The following is a 20,094-nucleotide window of genomic DNA, read 5'->3' on the forward strand; positions in this document are numbered from 1 at the left end:
ACATTTATTTACAGTGCGATTATTTTTGATTTTTGAATCATTTTTATGGACACATATTTTTTAGAATGCCTGACTGACAATAAAGGAACTGTGTTGATACTGATAGTGTTTTGCCTTGCCTTTTTTTTACTGCATCTTCCCATGACATCATGATTTTCCTGCTCTCTTTTTGCTATTGGACTTTACTTTATGGCTATACAAACCTGTGACATTACTCACAGCATTCATTGTTCTATCCCTTTCTTTTCCTTTTTTTGGCAATCTTATCCTGTACTACCTATGCAGGATTTGTCAGCGTACATTCCTTCCTTCATATGGTTTCTCATTCTTTTTGCACAGCTATATTGTGCATAGCCTACTTTTCTTTTACTATATAAACCCCTGTATTTTACCTTGTAAAACAACAAGAACTCCAATCCAGACTTCTTCTCTAATTTCAAGTTCACTACTCTGCTGCTTGTGATCCAGTGTGGTCACAACACTTCCCACTGCTACCACTGTCAACTGCTGTCATCGTCACTTCCCATTTTTGAAGTCATTGTCATCCCTTTCGGTTAGAGTTCTTCTGAGCACTACAGTTTGTGCGTCAGGAGCCTGCTATCACTGGGAACCTTGTCACCTTGTCATCCTCGTTGTTCTCAAACCTACCTTGTGCTACAATTAGCAAGGTAGTGCTCATCTATACTCGTCACTAAGCACCTATCTTCTATAAATTCAACTATCCCTCCTCCTCAAAACCCACACTCATACACCTCTGGGTTTTACTTTGAAGGATCTTTATACGTACCACCCCACGAACAACCAGAGCACCCACTGTTCTAGGAGGCAAAGCCCATAAACAAGTTCCGTGGAATCTGGGAGGATTGTGTGTTAGTTTGTTTTTGTGCAGGACAGGACCCCGCTATAGCAGACACAATAGTATACTGAATTTCCCGATGCTCTCAACCCGTCATCTGCTTCACATGGGAGACCCCGTTGCTAAAATGCCGGGCACCAATGTGTGCATGCATACTCTTGTATCAGGCATCCAGCTTCTCCTTTCCAACCATTTCTTTGCACCAAACCAGCGGGTGATTAAAGAAAAATTTATGGCCGGTATGCAGAATTTCTGGCACCAAGAATTTTGCGGAATCGGCAAGATGCCAGTCATACAAAAATGGTACACTTGTGCCGCTGAGACCCACATCCTTAGCTGCAGGGATATATACAGCAAGATCCCAAGGATCAGCAGCTTGTTCATTGAGTCGCTTTAACAGATTGACAGTATAGCAACAAGTGTGGGGAGGATGAGGAAAGGGATTGCCGAACTCATTAACTGTAGCAAGGGAGATGGGAGAGACACTCTTTGAGGTGCAAGCAATCAATTGTTGTTCAGGAAGGTCTGCGACCCAAACAACCAGAGGCATAAACGTAACCCTCAAGATACCATGGGGGTCTGGGGTAATCTGCTCATACTTTGCCACACACTTGAGATTCATTCTCCATGATAATGTCTATGCAACGGTGCCAAAGCCATGCATAATGAATAGTCTGGTACTCTGTATGAACATCGTTGAAGGTCACAATGGGCATGAATGCTGTACACATCCATGCATGTGAAGTTGCCTTCATGTGCACCTCAGAGTTGATGTTTGCGAGAGTAAGGAATGTCGGATGCATCTGCAGTCCACCTGTTCCTCTGGTTACAACCGCCTTGTCTGAACCCGCTATAATACCCATCACAGTAGTGCCTACCAGATACTGATCCTATGCACTTTTTTCAAGACATATAAAGCAACCAGTCTTGAACATAGCACCTACCTGAAGTTCCCAAGCGTAGTCTGCAGTCATGAATTCACTATATACGTGATTTTCCTCGAGGGCCTTGTTTGAAGAGTACTCTTTTTTAGGATCCAACATGATGTGGTTAAAAAGATGACAAATTATGACATGTGTTTATAGTATGAGAAAACATGCATTGGCCAGGGCTTGAACCTGGGACTCCAGCTTTCATGGTCTGGTGCTTTACCAACTAAGCTACCAAGGCGTACTTGGAAAGTATACTGATTGGTTGCATGCCCAGAAGGTCCAGAATCACTGTACACGGGTGCGGATCCCATTGTGTTGTGATAAAAGATACTATTTGCCACCTCCAGGCCATCTCGCCAGATCAGCCTGATTGGCTTTGTAGTAGGATAGCCTTCAACAACAAGAGTCTGTAATTGCCACTTTGGGCTGCTGGGCAGATAGTCCATAAAGCTTCATAGTTTGTGGGCAGAACTGAAGGACAGTGGTGCTGATTTGCATGTCTGCAGGCGCAATGAGTATATCTAATAGATAATAAAATAATCATGATACCTATGTCAGTTTTAGGAAGGCATCCAACTGCATCTGATTGAGATTTTCAATCAGAAACATGGCAAGCTCCCATTCCTCCCTTGTAGCAAAAGGCCAGAAATGCTGTTTTCTTTGATATCTTGCAAAACAATTGTCATCAGAATCCATTTGTTGAAACAGGTTAGGACCTCTTCCGTATTTATAACCAGAGTTAGGATGATACTGAAACACTGTTCCCTGAGGAGGTGTCTGTGGAATATGTTGGTGCCCCTCTTCATCCCTTTCTGCCTGCATTGGATCATCACTGTTGTTTTCTGCATGCATTTGTTCCCGACTCTCCTCCATGGCCGCAACGCAAGTTTGATAGGGATCATTGGGATGAGCTATTACTTTGTCATATGTCGCAAAAATCAATGAGCACTGAGCAGTGGGGCAAGGAATCATGTGAGCAATTATCCACCTCTGTAGTGATTTTGCAGCTTGAATGCAAACGATGTCGATGATGAGAACTGCTGTTAGAAAACCACACACAAAAACAAACTAACACACAATCCTCCCAGATTCCACGGAACTTGTTTATGGGCTTTGCCTCCTAGAACAGTGGGTGCTCTGGTTGTTCGTGGGGTGGTACGTATAAAGATCCTTCAAAGTAAAACCCAGAGGTGTATGAGTGTGGGTTTTGAGGAGGAGGGATAGTTGAATTTATAGAAGATAGGTGCTTAGTGACGAGTATAGATGAGCACTACCTTGCTAATTGTAGCACAAGGTAGGTTTGAGAACAACGAGGATGACAAGGTGACAAGGTTCCCAGTGATAGCAGGCTCCTGACGCACAAACTGTAGTGCTCAGAAGAACTCTAACCGAAAGGGATGACAATGACTTCAAAAATGGGAAGTGACGATGACAGCAGTTGACAGTGGTAGCAGTGGGAAGTGTTGTGACCACACTGGATCACAAGCAGCAGAGTAGTGAACTTGAAATTAGAGAAGAAGTCTGGATTGGAGTTCTTGTTGTTTTACAAGGTAAAATACAGGGGTTTATATAGTAAAAGAAAAGTAGGCTATGCACAATATAGCTGTGCAAAAAGAATGAGAAACCATATGAAGGAAGGAATGTACGCTGACAAATCCTGCATAGGTAGTACAGGATAAGATTGCCAAAAAAAGGAAAAGAAAGGGATAGAACAATGAATGCTGTGAGTAATGTCACAGGTTTGTATAGCCATAAAGTAAAGTCCAATAGCAAAAAGAGAGCAGGAAAATCATGATGTCATGGGAAGATGCAGTAAAAAAAAGGCAAGGCAAAACACTATCAGTATCAACACAGTTCCTTTATTGTCAGTCAGGCATTCTAAAAAATATGTGTCCATAAAAATGATTCAAAAATCAAAAATAATTGCACTGTAAATGAATGTTCTGCTGAAGAAAAAGAAACTGGAGCCACCGGTCCACCACCTAGTCCAAATCCGACAGTTCCATGGCCTTACCAATGGACTGGTTGTGTTGGACCACCTGATCAAACGAGGGAGGGAGAGGAGTAGTTCCAATTTGGAATAAGTGAGTCCCAGGCAGTGTGTGGTAGGTGTAGCTATAGCGAAGATGATGGACAAAAGATAAGTGTACCCAAGTGAATGGGACAGCGATGAACATGGGCGACGCAAGGGGATGAACCTTCTCCAGCTCAAAAACTACCCACCCACGCTCCAACCAGGCAAGACGAGCGACCGATGTTTTGATAGTATATGATGGTAGATCGACGTCATAAAGATGGACCTGTTGCCCTATTTGAACCGGCCGCCGGGGCTTTGCTGATATCAGCAGTAGCACGTGGTAGTCAACGGATTGGCGACGGAAGCGGATAGGAAGTGGTGACATCAGAAATGGTGGGGGTGCAAATAAGATGAGGAGGAGGAGGGTGGAGGTGACGAAAAAGTGGATTAGAATGGAGATCCAGAAACAACTGTCAGGTGAGAATAAAAAGGAGAGGAAGGGGCCCATGGTGGGGCTAGGCAAAGGAAGGGGAGTAAGGGAAACAACAAAAATGAGGGCACAATACAATGTGTAGCCAGTGGCGATGCGAAAATTTGCCGAAATGCTGAAACGCGGAAAGTACCGAATGGAAAAGCAAAGGTGAGCGTGACTGGATTGCCTAATAGAGGTGATGCTGATCAGCCACAAGTTCGAAAAAGGCAATATTAATTACTATTCCACGTGGCACTGTGCCTGTGTGGCGCAAAGGCGAGTCTTTTTGAATATTTGCTTCGTTATTGACACTTGTCCATGCTACCAATCAACTTTGGTGCATGACAACAAGCAGCCCAGTGATTTGGAACTCCAAAAAGGAACGACTTGTCCACAACCCTCATGGCAACAGCTGAGCCAGAGGTCCTCAGGCTTCCCCCTGGGCTAAATATGCAGCAAAAACCGGCCAAATTGCTTTCTGAGGATGAAATAACCCTGAAAAACAACAATCACATTCACTGTCTCCCTCATGTTTCAGCAAGGCACCCTGTTGAAGCCCTCTTGACCCTCTCAAGCCCCTTCTCCGCCACAAATGCCTGCGAAGAAAACTCGTAGGAGAAGTCACACTGATCCCACCATTGTGCGACCCAGGTGTCAATTTTACACGCCACATGGATACTACAAGTCATTCTCATCTCCTATCCGGTTATCACCGATGAAGGCACAACACTCGTTTGAAAAGAAAGTTGCCACACACCATGTGGACTGCATTTCAGAGGAGGTCAGTGCTTTATGACTATGTAGGGTATCTGCAATTCTCATAATATACTTCCCATAGGAGATATCCGCTTATGAGCTAGAGTCTATGCCAGTACCTGCAATTTACAAGGCCTACCAAGCCAAAAAAGCAGGACAACAATCCCTCAGATGTGCGGTGCAGCAATTTGCTTGGAAGGTAATGGAATCCTCCATGACAAAGAAGTTTTACAGGGAAATGTTGGGAAATAGCAGGAAGGCACTATTGAGTAGCAATGCCAAGGTGGTATTTTTAGAGGACTACATGCGGCAGAAGGGACTTCCCATCCAAATACCTGACTTCAAACCTGCACCCATTGAGCCGGTGTTCAAAGCTTCTCCCTATGACTCAGTGGATATGCATTCAGACAAGGGCACGGAGTCCGATAGTGGTGAGAGTGGCACAGAATCTGATAGTGGCGGGAGTTGAGATGTCAGCAACTCTGAGGGGTCTCAGGATTCCTACCCTGCTTGAAGAGGGAAAGATTCAGGGAGCTTGCAGCTTTTATATTTGCTTTACTTTGTCTGTATTGCTATTTTTGTTTACAATATATCTGTTCATTGTTTTGTGAAATGAATCTTCTGATTGTTATCTTGGAACATCAGGCTGCCTCAAGTTCAAGAGGTATTAAATGAAGGGTTTGTACTTCTGTTCTTGCTTTCTTTCTCTCTTGCCATGTCTTACAATCATCTCTCTCATCATGGTGAGTCCCTAATATTTATTTTTTTGATCTAATACTAACAGAACTCCTGAATAGCTCAAGTTTGATTGGGTGCTCCTGCAAGTGAAAATCCCCAGGACACTCGCAACTTGCAACAGATCCCCCCATAGTTACAGGGCTCTCAGGATTGGTATATTTCCCCACAGTCCATCCCGTATCATCCCCCTCAATTTCAAATTCTGATGTCTGATCCTACATTTCTATCCTCATACCATGTACCTCAGCATGTGTTTTATCCTCCACCCAACCCCCCCCCCCTTATCGCACATTTTCAGCCGCCAGTGCTGTCTTGTTGATAAAGTGTTTGATATGGGATAGCTACCAAAGCTTCTTTATCCTAGGGTTACTGGAAGTTTACAACCTAAGCTGGACAACAGGTAATAACCTAGTTTGTTTGTGGGGTGGAAGTTAATTATCCCTTATGTTATGAGTATGTCAATAGTCCTTGTGCTCTGGAAGACTAATATGACAATGGTAGATATGTCCTTGGTGATATAAAGGACAAGTGGTAGTATGTGAATAGAAGTGAGAGGGTATGTGTGAGTTTGAAGTGTTGCGTGACTAGCTTCAAGATATAGCCATGACAATGATAGTCCTTACTTGTAGAGAGACTAATAGAATAAAGATAATAGTGTCCTACATTTGATAAAGGACAAACTATGATACATTGATGGTCGATAGAAGGGTGAAGCAATGCTTGACTATGCTCTAGTGACTGACTGCAGATGAGCTTACACCAGATCAATAGATGACTGATATAAGTTTGAGATGAACTATAGAATACTAGAGCTACTTGTGGCAAATAATAAACAATCACAGACTGTAATCACACTTGGACTACTGTTATCTGTGACAGATGTGACTTGATGACTAAGCTTCCTAGGGTGGGCAATACCTTTTGTATACTTCCTAGGCAAAAGCTAGTTGACTTCTGAGTGGTTGTCCACTTATGTGGGGACTGCTTGTAAGTATAAGCTTTTTTTTTTATTAGGTGGAAAGTTGGCCTTCTTATATACCTTTTGGCTATAGGGGCTCCCTCCCAGTTGGTAATTACAAATGGTAGTACCAAAATATCTAATGGAAATTCAAAAGGCCAGAATCATCTATTGGGAATCTAGATGATTCTAGAGTGGTCTTTTTGAGACTAAGAATAGAAAAGTAATTTGAAAATGTGGAGCAAAATATGACTCAGTCAGGCACAGTGTTCTATTTATAAGAAACAAATGCCAATTCAGCCTTCTCCACAGTATAACAAGAATTTTGGAGAATTTCCTTATTTGAAAGCCCTCCAAAAGTATCCAGACTGATAGGGGCGTGAAAGCATTACCTACTCCCCAAAAACCGGAGTGATTGGTGAAGTGGTTGTTGAGAAAAAGGCAGATTATGTCGTGGGAAATTCACTTTCCCTTTTCAGAAACTGACCATGTGCAAGCCATGTGGTCAGATTTCAGTGTGGCTGCCAGTGGCTGACAATAAGCGTGATACAAGCATTCTTGTTTGGCTCATATCTCCAGAACTAGCAGTCATCAAAATATAAAACTTTGTGACATAGTACTTTGGAATGTGTGCTTTAAGATGAGGTACTTTTGCGGGGTACAATATGTCGTGGAATGCCATGTCCATACATGAAACATTTTTCATGTATAATAACGTGTCTTCCACGTTCCATCAGCCTCCACCTCCTTTTCACCCACCTCCTCTGCACCCCATGATTAACTCACTTCCTCCCAAATGCCCCCCTGCCTTGTGTCCGCCTCCCTTTAACCCACCTCCTCTGTACATGAATCCCCCAACCAACTCGCTCCCTCCAAACTCACTCCCTCCAAACTTGCTCCCTCCTGAACACCCCCCTCTTCCTTCACACAACAACCGGATATTTCCTGTCCAGAGATTGCCCGTCCGTCCATCTCTGTCCATGCTATGGCAGCTGGTGCAGGGAAAAAAGGGAGGATGACAAGAGTTGTTGCATCAGGAGCGGTTGCACAGCCAAGCATTAACCCTGAAGCCTAAGAAAGGCTCAGGGTTGAATACTGCAGGTAACGGCATGAGCTCACAGTTGAGACAGGCATCAGAGCAAGCCTTGGAGCTCAGCCCCCCCCCCCCCCCCCCACGTTTGGCTTGCCCCATCTCTTCTCCAACCGCATGATCCACAATATGGAAAGCTTGGATAATGAAGACATCAAAGAGGAGAACCCCAAAGAGCAGCCTCCAAGCAACAGAGGCAACAGTGGGCTATCATTATGTTCAATTGAGAACTTCTGGAAAGTGTCTAGCCACTTGCTGAGAGCTAACAGGGACAGAACTAGAGTCCAGTATGAGTAACTATATTATCAGAGAGTACAGAATGTGTACAGTACCTAGAGTCCAGTATGAGTAACTAAAGAATAGAAATACTGGACTCTGCAATACTAGTCCGAAGTTTTGTAAACAAAGGTAAACAAATCAGCCACAAAGGCGAAATTATAGAATGCTCAGTGAATACTGAACAATACAGCAAAAAGAATAAAAAGGAAAGTGATTTAGAAAGAAGGGAAAATAGATAGCACAACTAGGTGCAGAATCACCAAAACTAACACATCATGCCAAACGTACTCCCTTGGGCCTCCTCCAAGCAAGGCTGGACCGTCGTCAATAGGGGCTCCTGTTCCAGCATTAGGTATGTTATTATGATGCCGACGGGGGTACCAGGACTATGTTCATCAGAAGTGTTGTGGGGTATAATACACTTAGAGGATCGCACTTACAACCGCATAATAAGGGTCAGTCATTTTTTACATGTTTTAATTTTTCTAACTACAGATATTAATAAGATCTAGGTGTCCATGAAAAGTACCGGTCGAAGAAATGCACATCACGAAGACCCCCATCACCTGATTCAGAGTCAAGCGTCTCTGACAGAAGATCAAAAAGTTACCGGCAAGGGAAAAAGCGACAAACAAGGTTTGGTAAATCTGAGTTGGAAGACGCAAAAAATGTAATCCATCACTTGATCTTGTTGGAGAAGGGGATGCCAAGTATGAACGCCAAACAAGACTTAGCAATAGATGCCCTTCAGCAGATTGCTATTGAGCGGGGTGATGGTAAGTTTCTACTGCCTCTTGGTCAGTCGCACAGCTAATATGGCTCTAGATCCTGATTTGATAAATATACAGCTCTTGGACATCAAGGCTGTTACCAATGCAGTGTCTGCCCTACGGGGCATATTCCGACATAATAAAACTATGTGAAACTCAGCCACTGCCCAAGAGGCTATAGAAACGACTTTATTATTTACCTATGTGAAACTACAATGGATGTTAGTTTAAGGTGATCTCTAATAAATGTAATGTAACATACCTTAGCCGCTGCCCAAGAGGCTATAGAAATGACTGAGGTATTTCTATACTGGACCCCCTACTACTTATAGCCGGAGGTGCTACTCGCTATAGTATAATGACTCCTAGGAGTACAATTATGCTCCTAGGAGAACAATGGTGACTCCATGGAGCGGTGGCTATGCTCCATGGAGAACAATGGCTGCTTCAGCAGAGACTGTTACAATTAACATACCAGCACCTACTTATGCTTCACTTTTGTACTTCTACTTTTATTTTCCAAGTCACATGACCAGTCATGTGACCATTTACTTTACTTTACATTTTCGACTTTTCATAGTCACATGACCAGGTCATGCAACACATCACCTGACCAGTGTCTAGACTCATCATGTGACCGGTCACTTGCTAGACATCGGACTTTGAACTTTATTTACAACTGTACAGTACCTCATGTATTTTAGTATATATACAAGAGCAATACATGGGGAAGGACTCAGCGAGTCCTCCTGTTGTATACCAACTAACTCTCTGCATCTTAAGGAGTAACCACTCCCTCTTCATTCTCTTTATAGTGTGTTCCTGTGTGCGCCAGAGTAACTAACTCTTGGTTGTTACAGAGACCGGGTTTATCCGGTTTTGTCAAGACATGCAGCACAAGGCTTGGTACAGGGCTTGTATGACTTATGCCCCACCCTGGGGAGCCAAACTACTCATTGATCCCATAGCAAATATGTTAGGTCTTGCCATGCAGAGCTAATGGCTGCACCCCACAGGCTTCTGCTACACCCAGAAGTCAACGGGGGTACTAGACACTTCGGTCACAATGGCATTGTCTACGTGATACTGGATTCTTTGTTTTTGCACTGAGAGATGTTTGGCCATGTTTTTATGGATGTAATCCAGGATGACTTAGATCCCCACCTTGATCATATTGTTGCCCTCGCAAGTACTGCCCTTTTTGCTGTGCTGGCAGATTACCAGTGTGGTTATTTTCACAGTATTTCATTTGAAGCAACAACCTATCGCAAGTTTTACGAGGAATGTTTGAATTTAATCCAGAGGATTTGTACAGACAAGGATGCACCTGAAGTTTTAGAGGAATACCAACAATTATTGAGGGAAATTGTGAGGTTGGCACAAGCTATGTAAGCTTTTGTTCTTTGACATGATCAGACCTCACTGAAATGTCTTTCTTTTGTCTAGGATTCCCAATGATGATGATGTTGTCTCATTTGCACCCCAAGAACCCTTTGGTGATAATGTAGACTGATTTTGGCAGGGATTTTTGTGATTTTCTGTTAGATACTTCAATCTTATCTTATCTTGGGACGTTGGAATATCAAACAATCATTTGAACTCAGTAAAAGACTGATAATTGCCTGAGAATGTTGCCAATACAGATCTCTCCTCAATACGGTGATATTATAGGGTGAAGCGCGAATTTTTTGACTCTCATGCTAGTCCAAGTTAATCCGAGCACATGAGAACTCAAAGCACTTGGTGCAGGCTATTTTATGTTAGATGTATTATATGAATTTTATTCATGAGTTCAGGGAACGGTCCCCAATATATCTGACAAGCATATTTGGTGATATTGAAGAGTTTGTATGGTTAATTGTTTGCTCTAATTTTTTTATTTTCTTTCTCTCATATTTTATAGCGGTGGTCCTAGTACTTTGGCTTTTTCTGAATCCTCCCATCTCATATTTGAATTTAATGCTATAGAGGAGGCAGCCAGGGCTTTTAAGCAGTAATCTCATATATTTGTAGCTGTTATTTGTATATTGCGCTTTTATAAATTATTGATATCTTTGACTGTTTTTACATTTTGAAAATGAGTGAAAGTGGGATTGATCTAGTTAGCTTAAATGGTGTTTAGAGGAATGAAAGTCATTTATATCAATCTATTGCCAGGCCGTATACAGCTGGGGTGACTTTGATACATTTGACTTTTTATGCTATAGGCAATTTCTATATACTATAAGCCTGCACATTTTTAAATCTAGTGTGCTATAGTGCACTATAGCATGGAACTTTGCAAGATTTGCACTTACAGATCTGAACCAACCCGAGCAATTTTTTGTACTTGATTACATTTATAGCCACATCATGTTTTCCTAATGTGCAATTTCAATTGCACAGGATACATCAGGCCAGAATAAAAATGGGTGTTCTGAACGCCCATTGAGGAGAGGAGCCTATATCCCTCAGCAGCAGTTAAATGGAGTTTTACAAAAGCCATCCCATTGTAGCCTTGTTCAGCTGAGTGGCATCCTGGACACCTGCATGGTGTTTGATGATGTTGTGCAATGCAGAGGATATGCCAGTTCCAGAAAGCACCCAATACAAAGCAAAGTTTTCGAGTGAACACACCATGATTTTTGAAGATGGAGAAGGATAAAGAGGCACTAGACACACAAGTGATCAATGTGGCATGATTGCAAGACATATTCAATATTGATACAAGTAAATAATCATACAACTGTTGGTTACACATTGAGAAATTGTCAAACTTAACACTTTGCATAGTCAACTGTTCCTGCAGTCCTGGTTTATGTGGTGTCGATCATGGATTTATTTTCAAGAAACAGCTTACCATGGAGATGATGGATCCTCATAATTGCCTAGCCACTTTGTGAGAAGGGAAGTCAGCTTGTCTCCCCTTGTGGGTGTCCTGGACGCCCAACACTTGTCTCCACAGCTGCTGCCATATCCATCTGTCCAATAGGGTGTCCTAGATGCCCAGAACTTAGTCTTTTCATGTCCAATCAATGCTTGTTCATTCAAATGATATAATTTGAAAGATACATATTTACAAACATACAAATGCACACACAATTGTTAGGTTACAGTAGTTTTGTTGGAAGTTCACACTTTCAACTCCAATGTGGCATTATCAATCTCATTACAAAACCTGCCACACTTATGCACCTTTGCCAAGCCAAAGTCTATGATGTAAAGTTTATTACCTTGACAACTGCGGACCACATTTCGGGGCTCAAGGTTAGGTTAAACCTTAACCTGTTACGCACAGAAGAGCTTCAGCTTGCATGTCACACTTTGCATTTAAAGCAACCTTACCTGTTCTCCTTGTTGTTCACCATCATCCCCAGCTTTCCTGCCTTTGGGTGGTGGTGGCTGCTTAGGTAGATATTGTTCTAACAATGGTGATGGCGGATATTGTGATACAAGGGCATACTGGGGCCCTGCGTATCCATGTGGATACCGACAGAGCATGGCATGAGTTAAATAAGAAACGAGACGAACCCAGTTTGTCTGCCTCGTCTCCAAGTCAGGTGGATTCCAATCATATATGACAGATATGGAGTATGTATTGCCCTTTCTATAGGCAAAAAAATATTCAGTGGAGGTTGAGATGATTTGATGTTGCAGGTGCCTGATATTTGATTGGGTCCACACCTCAATGCAGAAATGTCAATATCTGCTGCTCAACCAACATAAACAATACATTACCTTGGCAATTAAGGCCTGAGCCTTCACCTTCCAGTCTTGCTCGCCACTGTTCTCAGCTGACCGATTGGGGGTGTAAGTGCCCTCCACCACCCCTTGGCAGAATTTCCTCAAAGTACTTCCCTGGTCTGATTTGCAGGCCTTGTTTGTCTTTAACTCCACCATCATGACTACTGAGTTGGCTTTTGAACTTGGTTCACCATATGGGAGGACAAGCATGATGTCTGGTTGCCCTGCTCCACCACTTTGAGAGTGGGTGATCCGCAAGAAATGATGTTGCGGCCGCACCGCTACCGGACTGCCATGTATAATTGTCCAATACAAGATTGTCCAGCTTTGTGAACTGGCATTGGGTGAGATATTCGTATATATCATTTTCCGTGTTGATTGTGGTAAAGGTAAACCCAGGCCTGAACCAGTCTGTGTAAACAGGCACAACACTCGGAGGGGGGCCATAAGAAGTCAGATGGTGGTGAACATCGAGGTTGTTGTAGACACGACTATTGTGAGCGGGATGTTGGAGCCAGAAATGGAGAGGATCAAAGGGTTGGAAATCATGAAGAGATGCCAGACAGTGCACCTCATCAAATGTGATGGTGTGCATGGCAGAGTTCATCAGGTTGCCATCAAGAGGAGAGTCAGGGCGGTCTTTGATCAGTAAAGCTAAGTATGTGGAGTCCGGAGCGCATAACTGCAAAGGATCTAGTAATACTGAAGTAGGTGCCATTGGTGTTACTGGGAAGGTAGATAAGGAAGGTGATTTGACAAACTAGAGGACTGAGGTGATGTTACTTATACTTGCCATCGCGCCCTCATGACATAAGCTGTATATGATAGAAAGGTGTGTTGTCTCTCGCCACGTGCTAGCTATGACAGTGGACACCTGACATACCGAGATTTTAGCGTTCCGCGCCTCCGAAGGTGAGATATTCCCCCTGCGTCATCTTCTTGGCGACAGAAGGCGTCGTATACATTCCAGATGTAGTAGATTAATACAGGGACATAACTTGATTTAATGCTGATATTTGCCACCAACACCAGGCAGACATGTGGGCGTCCTGGACGCCCGCCTGGCGCAGAGTGTTTTTAGTTCATAATTTTATTTGCTAGCAGCCCCTGCAACGCTTTTGGGCGTCCTAGACGCCCGCGTGGTGTTGGGAGTATTTTTAAGTCAATGATTCTATCCGCTACCAGCCCCTGCAACGCTTTGGGGCGTCCTGGACGCCCGCTAGGAGCATGGTACTGGTGATTTTCTTTTCTTTTTAAATTCTGGTAAAGATGTGTATACATGAATTTCCGCCACGAAACCAATAATATAATAATACAATGACTCAAATTTTTACCAATAAAGCAGATAGGCATGAGATAGCGAATAATGAAATGCAATGCAGGGTTAGATTGGTGCGTCCATGTTCGCGGGCAACTGTTAATGCGAGAGTGGTAGTAAAGAGGAAGAATTAACGTTCAGGGGCCAGCATAAGCTCGCTTCCGGTTTTATCAGGAGAGCTAGGTTCAGTGGCTATATAAGCCCCATCAGGATCGAATGCCGGCGATGGAGGTGGTAGTGGTAGTGGTGCAGGAATAAGCATGTCCATACCATCGTCTTCCGAAAGTGGCGCTGGAGATGCTGTTATGACACGATCAAAGAAGCTATAGTTGAAAGAATCCTCCATGTTGGGTTCCGATGAAACCTGCTGCTGAGAGGTCGGGGAAAGGGATCTATTCTTTGGGGCAGAGCGGGCAGATACGGATGATGTGACATGGGAGCCGAAAAAGGTGTAAATGAAAGGAATATGTGAATGTGTATTTGACGGGGAAGAATTGCAAGTGTGCCAATAACTTGGGCCTTCTGGGCGTAATGGACCAGAGGGTTGATTCTGTGGCGTCATTAGGCCCTCAGCAGCGGCCTGACAAGGTTTATAACGCGTTCCCAACGTATTACCACTATGGTCAATAAGTAAGTGAACAAAAAGACAGTTATCAAATACATACCATATCGCGCAGCCAACACCTTCTCTAACACAGCCACAAGCGCTTCGCATTATCTTCACGACAGCAGATCTCTCAAAATAAGAAGCATCCATAGGTATCACGGCCCCTGTAGCCTCTGCCTTTGCCACCCATACACTCTGATGCTGCCGAGAAGAAGCGCGTGTATGTACTACGGCCCCACAACCATTAAGGCGTTTGGTTGAGAAGCGTTTGTGTGAATGAGGCCTGGGCGATAGTGGAGGATAAGAGGGCAGAGGCGAAGGGGAGAATGGTGGTACATGACCAGTGAAATCCGTTGATGATTCTTCACCTCCGCAAAACAAGGTATAAATGTAAGTGTCTGGTTCTGCGGCAGCTCTCCGAGGTGGCACTCTTGACGACGACTCGTAACTTTGATCCCAAGCCTGGGACTCACCGTCGCTCGGTGGGTCTACTGGAACCCATGTGGGAGATCTGACAATGGGAGATCTGATAATGATAACTGCTGGGGGAGAACGCCTGCCACCTTCATTTTGCTGAGTGCTTAAGAGACCGTGGTCAAGCCTTATTGCACCTCGTCTTCGCAATCGTGAGGCTTCACCGGACCGAACAAGATCGGAAAGAACGATGGAATCATCGGCGTCCATTGGCTGTATTGTTTCGATGGACTGAGAACGCAAGAACTGGGGTGGCTGTCTGGAATACCGCTGAGGCATTGCAGGGGATGATACAGAGATGATGGATGTAGCGTGTAAGGAGGACGTTGCCCAAGGTTCCGCCACAGCGCGCATGGAGAATGCGTGGCTTTCGTCATTACGTCAGGCGTGGGAGTTTTAAATCATGTGTAACGGAACAAACCGCCTACTAGACGCCCCTAAGTTTGGTTCAATAGGCCTGTATCGCCGAATGACACCTCACAACGTTGGTTTATTAGTAACTTATCAGTTTCAGTCGTGATATACAGTTGTTTCAGATACTGGATACTGGTTGGGCACAGAAACAACTTGCCTCAACTATAACATTTTCCCCAGTCGCCACCTCCGTCACTTCTGGCATATCCTTGACTCTCGACAAACGCGTCGAGCTTACACATTCCTTCATCGCCAGCACCGCAGAACATCATAGGTTGTATGGCGTCATTGACGAGTATCCTCACGTAGTCCGTCTTCGTCCCCATGGATTGACATGTCAATTTCTCAACTATCATACGCGCGGAAAATGGAACCAGCTTGAAAGTAATCCACGTTCTGGTTGCGTCGGGTTTCAACGGGTCAAGTGGATGAGTCTGACGAAACAACCCGAGCGCGCTATAGATAGCAAGCATTTCGTTATCGTGAGAGAAGTCGGCATAAAATGTTCGGTCAAGGGGGAATGTCACTGGTGATGAATCAAGAGTCGAATTCGTTTGCGTGTGGTCCTCCACAGGCCGCCGAGTCAGGCGGGCAATAAGTTCGTTGACGTATCCTACGCCTTGCACACGTCCAAGAGGATGACCATATCTAAATCTTACGATGAGAATAATCTCAACAAATCAACAAACTCACCCAGTGAAGTAGTATTTGGAAATATCGGTGTTATATTCGAACGCGTCTAGGTCATTCTGAGAAAAAAGGCTACAGACCAGGCTATCTTTATTGGAAGCTACACTTTCAAATGCACAAAGAGACATCAGTGCTATGATATCACCTCTAGTGATATTGGCTCCAGGGGCTGCATTATTCAGACGATTTACGATGGAAGGTGTAAAAGCCGATTGCCATTCATCAGTCTGTGCCGACTGATGCTGAGCACTGGGACACATTTTATCGTCGAGGGTATTGTTCGACTAAAGTTGGCACATTGAGGATAGGAGCCGGAGTCGTAGTCAAAATAATACCACTCACTGACTCGGATAAAATGACCGATAGTGTGGGTGAGTAGGTGTGATGACTGGCGAAGGTAAAGCCTTGTAACATTTATTGACACGGTTCAACTACTGTACTGAGAAAAGTCGTACCTGCAGTCCAATTCAACGCAGAAACAACCACACGGTCAGAGCTCGATGCTCGTACGAAGGGCAGCCGATCTCTCGCGAGCAGATGAGCATAGCGTCTGTAATGTTCTTGACCTGCATCGAAAGACCTATCTCCACAGAGTTAGCCATACCAATCAAAAAGAGGTGTTTCGCAGTAACATACTGAGCAGCACCAAATGGGACAAGATTATCGACTCCCAGAGTCCATTCGTATTGTCGCAGAAATTGAAAATTCTCATCATTATATTTCTCAACTTGTGAGAGTTTCTCTAAGGCAGACTTCATTTCCCTCGCTCTACTCTTTGTTGGATATCGTGCACCGTGTCTTTGAAGCTGCCGCACAGTAAATATATGGTCTTTCCGGATATCATTCAAACCCATACCAGGTTGACCTAAGATTAACAACTATTTATGTTTAACATCTCATGGACGTTATTGATTCTACGCACTTGCGTTACGACGCACTCATGTGGAGGAGGCGAATATCGCAGGATAGGAAAGTAAGGAGAATAGGAACCCCACGCTTGCTGAAATTCCCGTGGTAGATTCAGAGATGATGTGGTCACATCACTTTCTGGGTAGTGTTTAGCGCATTTGGAGTTCAAAGATATCATATACAGTAGAAAAGGAGATATAATGAGAACCTTGAAGTTGATGCGACGCGAATATGGGGAGTATTCCTTCTTTTCAATGTCATCGAGCACTCCCTTGGGAGCGATAGTAGGCCGATCCAGGCGTGCTGAGTTTTCTAGAGTCATTGGATTGATAGCTAACAAAGAATCTCATCTATTATGAGAGAAAAGTAATGGGCGCTCGCTGGTCCGAAGGAACTCGTCACGGTGGCCACACTAACCTCCATTTGATTCAAGGCACGTTCCTTGAATTGCCAGTGCCGTACTAGTATCGTGGGATCTTCGTCGATTGCTGTACTTTGTTCACGTTTCCAAATGCTCCATGTGTATGTGATTCAAGAAGCAGACAAATCAGAAATGCTGATAGATGCTAAAGACAGGATAATATGTACTTGCACGAGTAACGAGAGCCGGTCACGGTTGGCCGCATCTGGTGTTCTACAAGGACTTCCTGATTGGGAATACTATTCCTATAGGATCCGCTTCAAGGTGCTGTTCTCATAGTCTCCTATAAGTAGACCGTATTGACAGGGAGACAGACGTTCCTGAACTTGTAACGACTGTTCTCAGGCAAACGGCTGCCAACTTACCTGGACAGTGGTCTTCCAGAAATATTGCACAGAATATCTACTTAAAGCGAGTGCAAGGACGATACTTGGCTGGTGTTTCTTATTTTGAGTAGTAGCTGAAGCACTAAAAGATCTTCGGTCCATATTTATACACATCCATCTCGTCTTATTTGCCAAGGTACGACATGACGGGATTTCCAAGAGCACCATGCCTGGAAGTACGGTGCTCCGACTCCTATAAGGTTCTGGAACATCCTCCCTTTAGCTAAAACAATTTTCCCACTCGCCATCCCCATTACTAGTGGCGAATTGTTGACTCTCCACAAATGCATCAACTTCACATAATCCATTTCCGGTATCACCACAGAAGCCCAGCGACTGGACAGCGTCGTTCACCAATATTCGGATATAGTTTCCAGTTTCGCCATTCGTGTTACATTGTAATTTCTCGGTTATCATCCGAGCTGAAAATGGTACCATCTGGGAAAGGATCCATGTCCGGTTCGGATTCGGCTGAGAAAGGTCAAGTGGGGAAGTCTGATTGAATAGACCAATAGCGCTATAGATAGCGATCATCTCGGTGTCGTGGGTAAAATCGGCGTAGAACGTTCGATTTAGAGGAAAAGTGATGGGAGATGAGTCAAGGGTAGAGTTAGTTTGCGTTTCGTCTTGGACTGGTTCATCGGTCAGCCGAGCTATTAATTCGTTCACATAGCCCACACCCTGAACAGGACCTAGCTCTTGACCGTAACTTAAAAATGACATCTGTTTTTAAATTTGTTATCCGTCAGAAATGAACTGACACAGCTTACCCAGTTCCATAATAATCACCAACGTCGCCATAATACTCGTACGAAGCCCATTCATCCGTTGTGAATATATTACAGAATGGGCTTGGTGCTTCGTTAGCAACAGTTTCGAAAGGACACAAGCTCATGAGATTGGCTATATCATCAAGAGAAAGGTCGGCGCCAGGGGCATCAGTGTTCAGGCGATCAGCTATCGACGGTGCGAAAACTGACAACCATGCGGCCGTCTGGTTGTCCGAGTTACCAGCATTTGTACACATATTGTCATCTAGGGTATCATTTCCCTACACGGGCGGAGATCAGGATATATTTACCTTGATTGAAGTTTTGAGGTACAAACCGATTCACTTATAATGACTGACAGCACAGGAGAGAATTGTTTATCACTGGCAGCAGCAAATCCTACGAAACGGGTATGAGCGATAGGTCGAAAGAGGCCATTGTATTAACTACCTGCGGTCCAATTAAGGGCTGACATTACCACCCGCTCCGAATCCGATGCTCGAACAAACGGGAGTTCAGAACCACTAATGAGACCGGAGTACCGGGCATAATGTAACTGGCCGGCATCATACGACCTACGATAGAAAGCGACTGTAAGATATGCGAGTTTATACCGCAATTTATAACTTACTGGGCAGCACCATACGGAACAAGGTCGCTTTTACCAAGGTCATAAGTAAAGTTTTTCACGAACTCTAGCGGAGAGCTGAAGTTACTGGCCCCTTGAAGCTGCTTGACACTTTTCTTAATGGATTTTCCGTCAGAGGACGTGGGGTAGCGAGCGCCATGGCGTTGTAACTGGATAGGCCATCTCAGCGACCAGCGACAAATGTAAGGCAGTTCAATTTGAAATGATATACCAGATTAACCTAAGATATTCGATAAGTTTGTCAACTGAATCACTGGAATCGAAGCCGGGAACTTACTTGAGTGACAGAACAGCCGTCAGGCGGGGCCTGATAAGTATCGACAGGAAAGTAAGGAGAATATTGAGCCCAAGATTGCTCCATGCTCTGGGGAAACCCGAGCGAAGGTGTCGTCAAGTTGATAGTAGCGGCAGTGGCAAAGCCACTATACGCCAAGCCTAGGTAAGGTACGAGGGAAAGATACATTTTCTCCTATCGTGGTCGTCTGAAGACTGGGTTGTGATCCAAATGAAAACTTAGACGCTCTTAAGTATAGACGACGGATAGCCACTTAAACGCAGCAAGACGTTTGCCGCCAGTACATCACGGGCAAAAGACGACCCAGAAAGAGCGACTGTATCGTAAGTTGCGGAAATACTAGTCAGGAACGCACTGATGCAGTGACAAGCGGATCTCGAGGGACACATCTCGACACCCTCAGACACATGAGGTAGCTGCTTGCCGAGAACTACCAGCCCTTTGGAGGCTTCTCCGAATCTACCGTTTAACGTGGCTTATCAGATTTACCGATGGAAGAATCGAGTAATTGACTAGAACAGCTTTGCCCATCACGGGGATTAGATTGCTAAAGAATAACGATTGCGTTGC

General features: G+C 44.2%; 7 protein-coding genes across 7 annotated transcripts; 2 read left to right on the forward strand and 5 right to left on the reverse strand.

The window, feature by feature from the left end:
- Window positions 1–2,337: 2,337 nt before the first annotated feature.
- Window positions 2,338–2,661, reverse strand: SERLADRAFT_441791 (uncharacterized protein; the record flags this gene model as incomplete). The annotated part of the gene is made up of 1 exon (XM_007322348.1): window positions 2,338–2,661. The coding sequence occupies one exon, from the start codon at window positions 2,659–2,661 to the stop codon at window positions 2,338–2,340; it is 324 nt and encodes a 107-aa protein (XP_007322410.1).
- Window positions 2,662–4,869: 2,208 nt separating this feature from the next.
- On the forward strand, window positions 4,870–5,502 carry SERLADRAFT_441792 (uncharacterized protein; the record flags this gene model as incomplete). The annotated part of the gene is made up of 2 exons (XM_007322349.1): window positions 4,870–5,058; window positions 5,116–5,502. 2 exons carry the CDS (start codon window positions 4,870–4,872, stop codon window positions 5,500–5,502), a joined length of 576 nt encoding a protein of 191 aa, XP_007322411.1.
- Window positions 5,503–8,810: 3,308 nt separating this feature from the next.
- On the forward strand, window positions 8,811–9,021 carry SERLADRAFT_441793 (uncharacterized protein; the record flags this gene model as incomplete). Its single annotated transcript, XM_007322350.1, has 2 exons — window positions 8,811–8,874; window positions 8,924–9,021. 2 exons carry the CDS (start codon window positions 8,811–8,813, stop codon window positions 9,019–9,021), a joined length of 162 nt encoding a protein of 53 aa, XP_007322412.1.
- A 3,627-nt stretch (window positions 9,022–12,648) lies between these two features.
- Window positions 12,649–13,327, reverse strand: SERLADRAFT_476650 (uncharacterized protein; the record flags this gene model as incomplete). The annotated part of the gene is made up of 1 exon (XM_007322351.1): window positions 12,649–13,327. One exon carries the CDS (start codon window positions 13,307–13,309, stop codon window positions 12,779–12,781), a length of 531 nt encoding a protein of 176 aa, XP_007322413.1.
- A 428-nt stretch (window positions 13,328–13,755) lies between these two features.
- SERLADRAFT_476652 (uncharacterized protein) lies at window positions 13,756–15,322 on the reverse strand (the record flags this gene model as incomplete). Its single annotated transcript, XM_007322352.1, has 2 exons — window positions 13,756–14,526; window positions 14,575–15,322. The coding sequence occupies 2 exons, from the start codon at window positions 15,267–15,269 to the stop codon at window positions 14,040–14,042; spliced, it is 1,182 nt and encodes a 393-aa protein (XP_007322414.1).
- Window positions 15,323–15,483: 161 nt separating this feature from the next.
- SERLADRAFT_476655 (uncharacterized protein) lies at window positions 15,484–17,516 on the reverse strand (the record flags this gene model as incomplete). The annotated part of the gene is made up of 8 exons (XM_007322353.1): window positions 15,484–16,052; window positions 16,098–16,378; window positions 16,437–16,498; window positions 16,550–16,674; window positions 16,731–16,900; window positions 16,951–16,959; window positions 17,017–17,353; window positions 17,421–17,516. 7 exons carry the CDS (start codon window positions 17,323–17,325, stop codon window positions 15,563–15,565), a joined length of 1,446 nt encoding a protein of 481 aa, XP_007322415.1.
- A 513-nt stretch (window positions 17,517–18,029) lies between these two features.
- SERLADRAFT_441797 (uncharacterized protein) lies at window positions 18,030–19,692 on the reverse strand (the record flags this gene model as incomplete). The annotated part of the gene is made up of 7 exons (XM_007322354.1): window positions 18,030–18,519; window positions 18,581–18,861; window positions 18,918–18,979; window positions 19,031–19,155; window positions 19,212–19,378; window positions 19,441–19,449; window positions 19,507–19,692. The coding sequence occupies 7 exons, from the start codon at window positions 19,690–19,692 to the stop codon at window positions 18,030–18,032; spliced, it is 1,320 nt and encodes a 439-aa protein (XP_007322416.1).
- Window positions 19,693–20,094: the final 402 nt, after the last annotated feature.

The sequence above is a fragment of the Serpula lacrymans genome (assembly GCF_000218685.1).
Source record: "Serpula lacrymans var. lacrymans S7.9 unplaced genomic scaffold SERLAscaffold_13, whole genome shotgun sequence".
NCBI classification, from domain to species: domain Eukaryota; kingdom Fungi; phylum Basidiomycota; class Agaricomycetes; order Boletales; family Serpulaceae; genus Serpula; species Serpula lacrymans.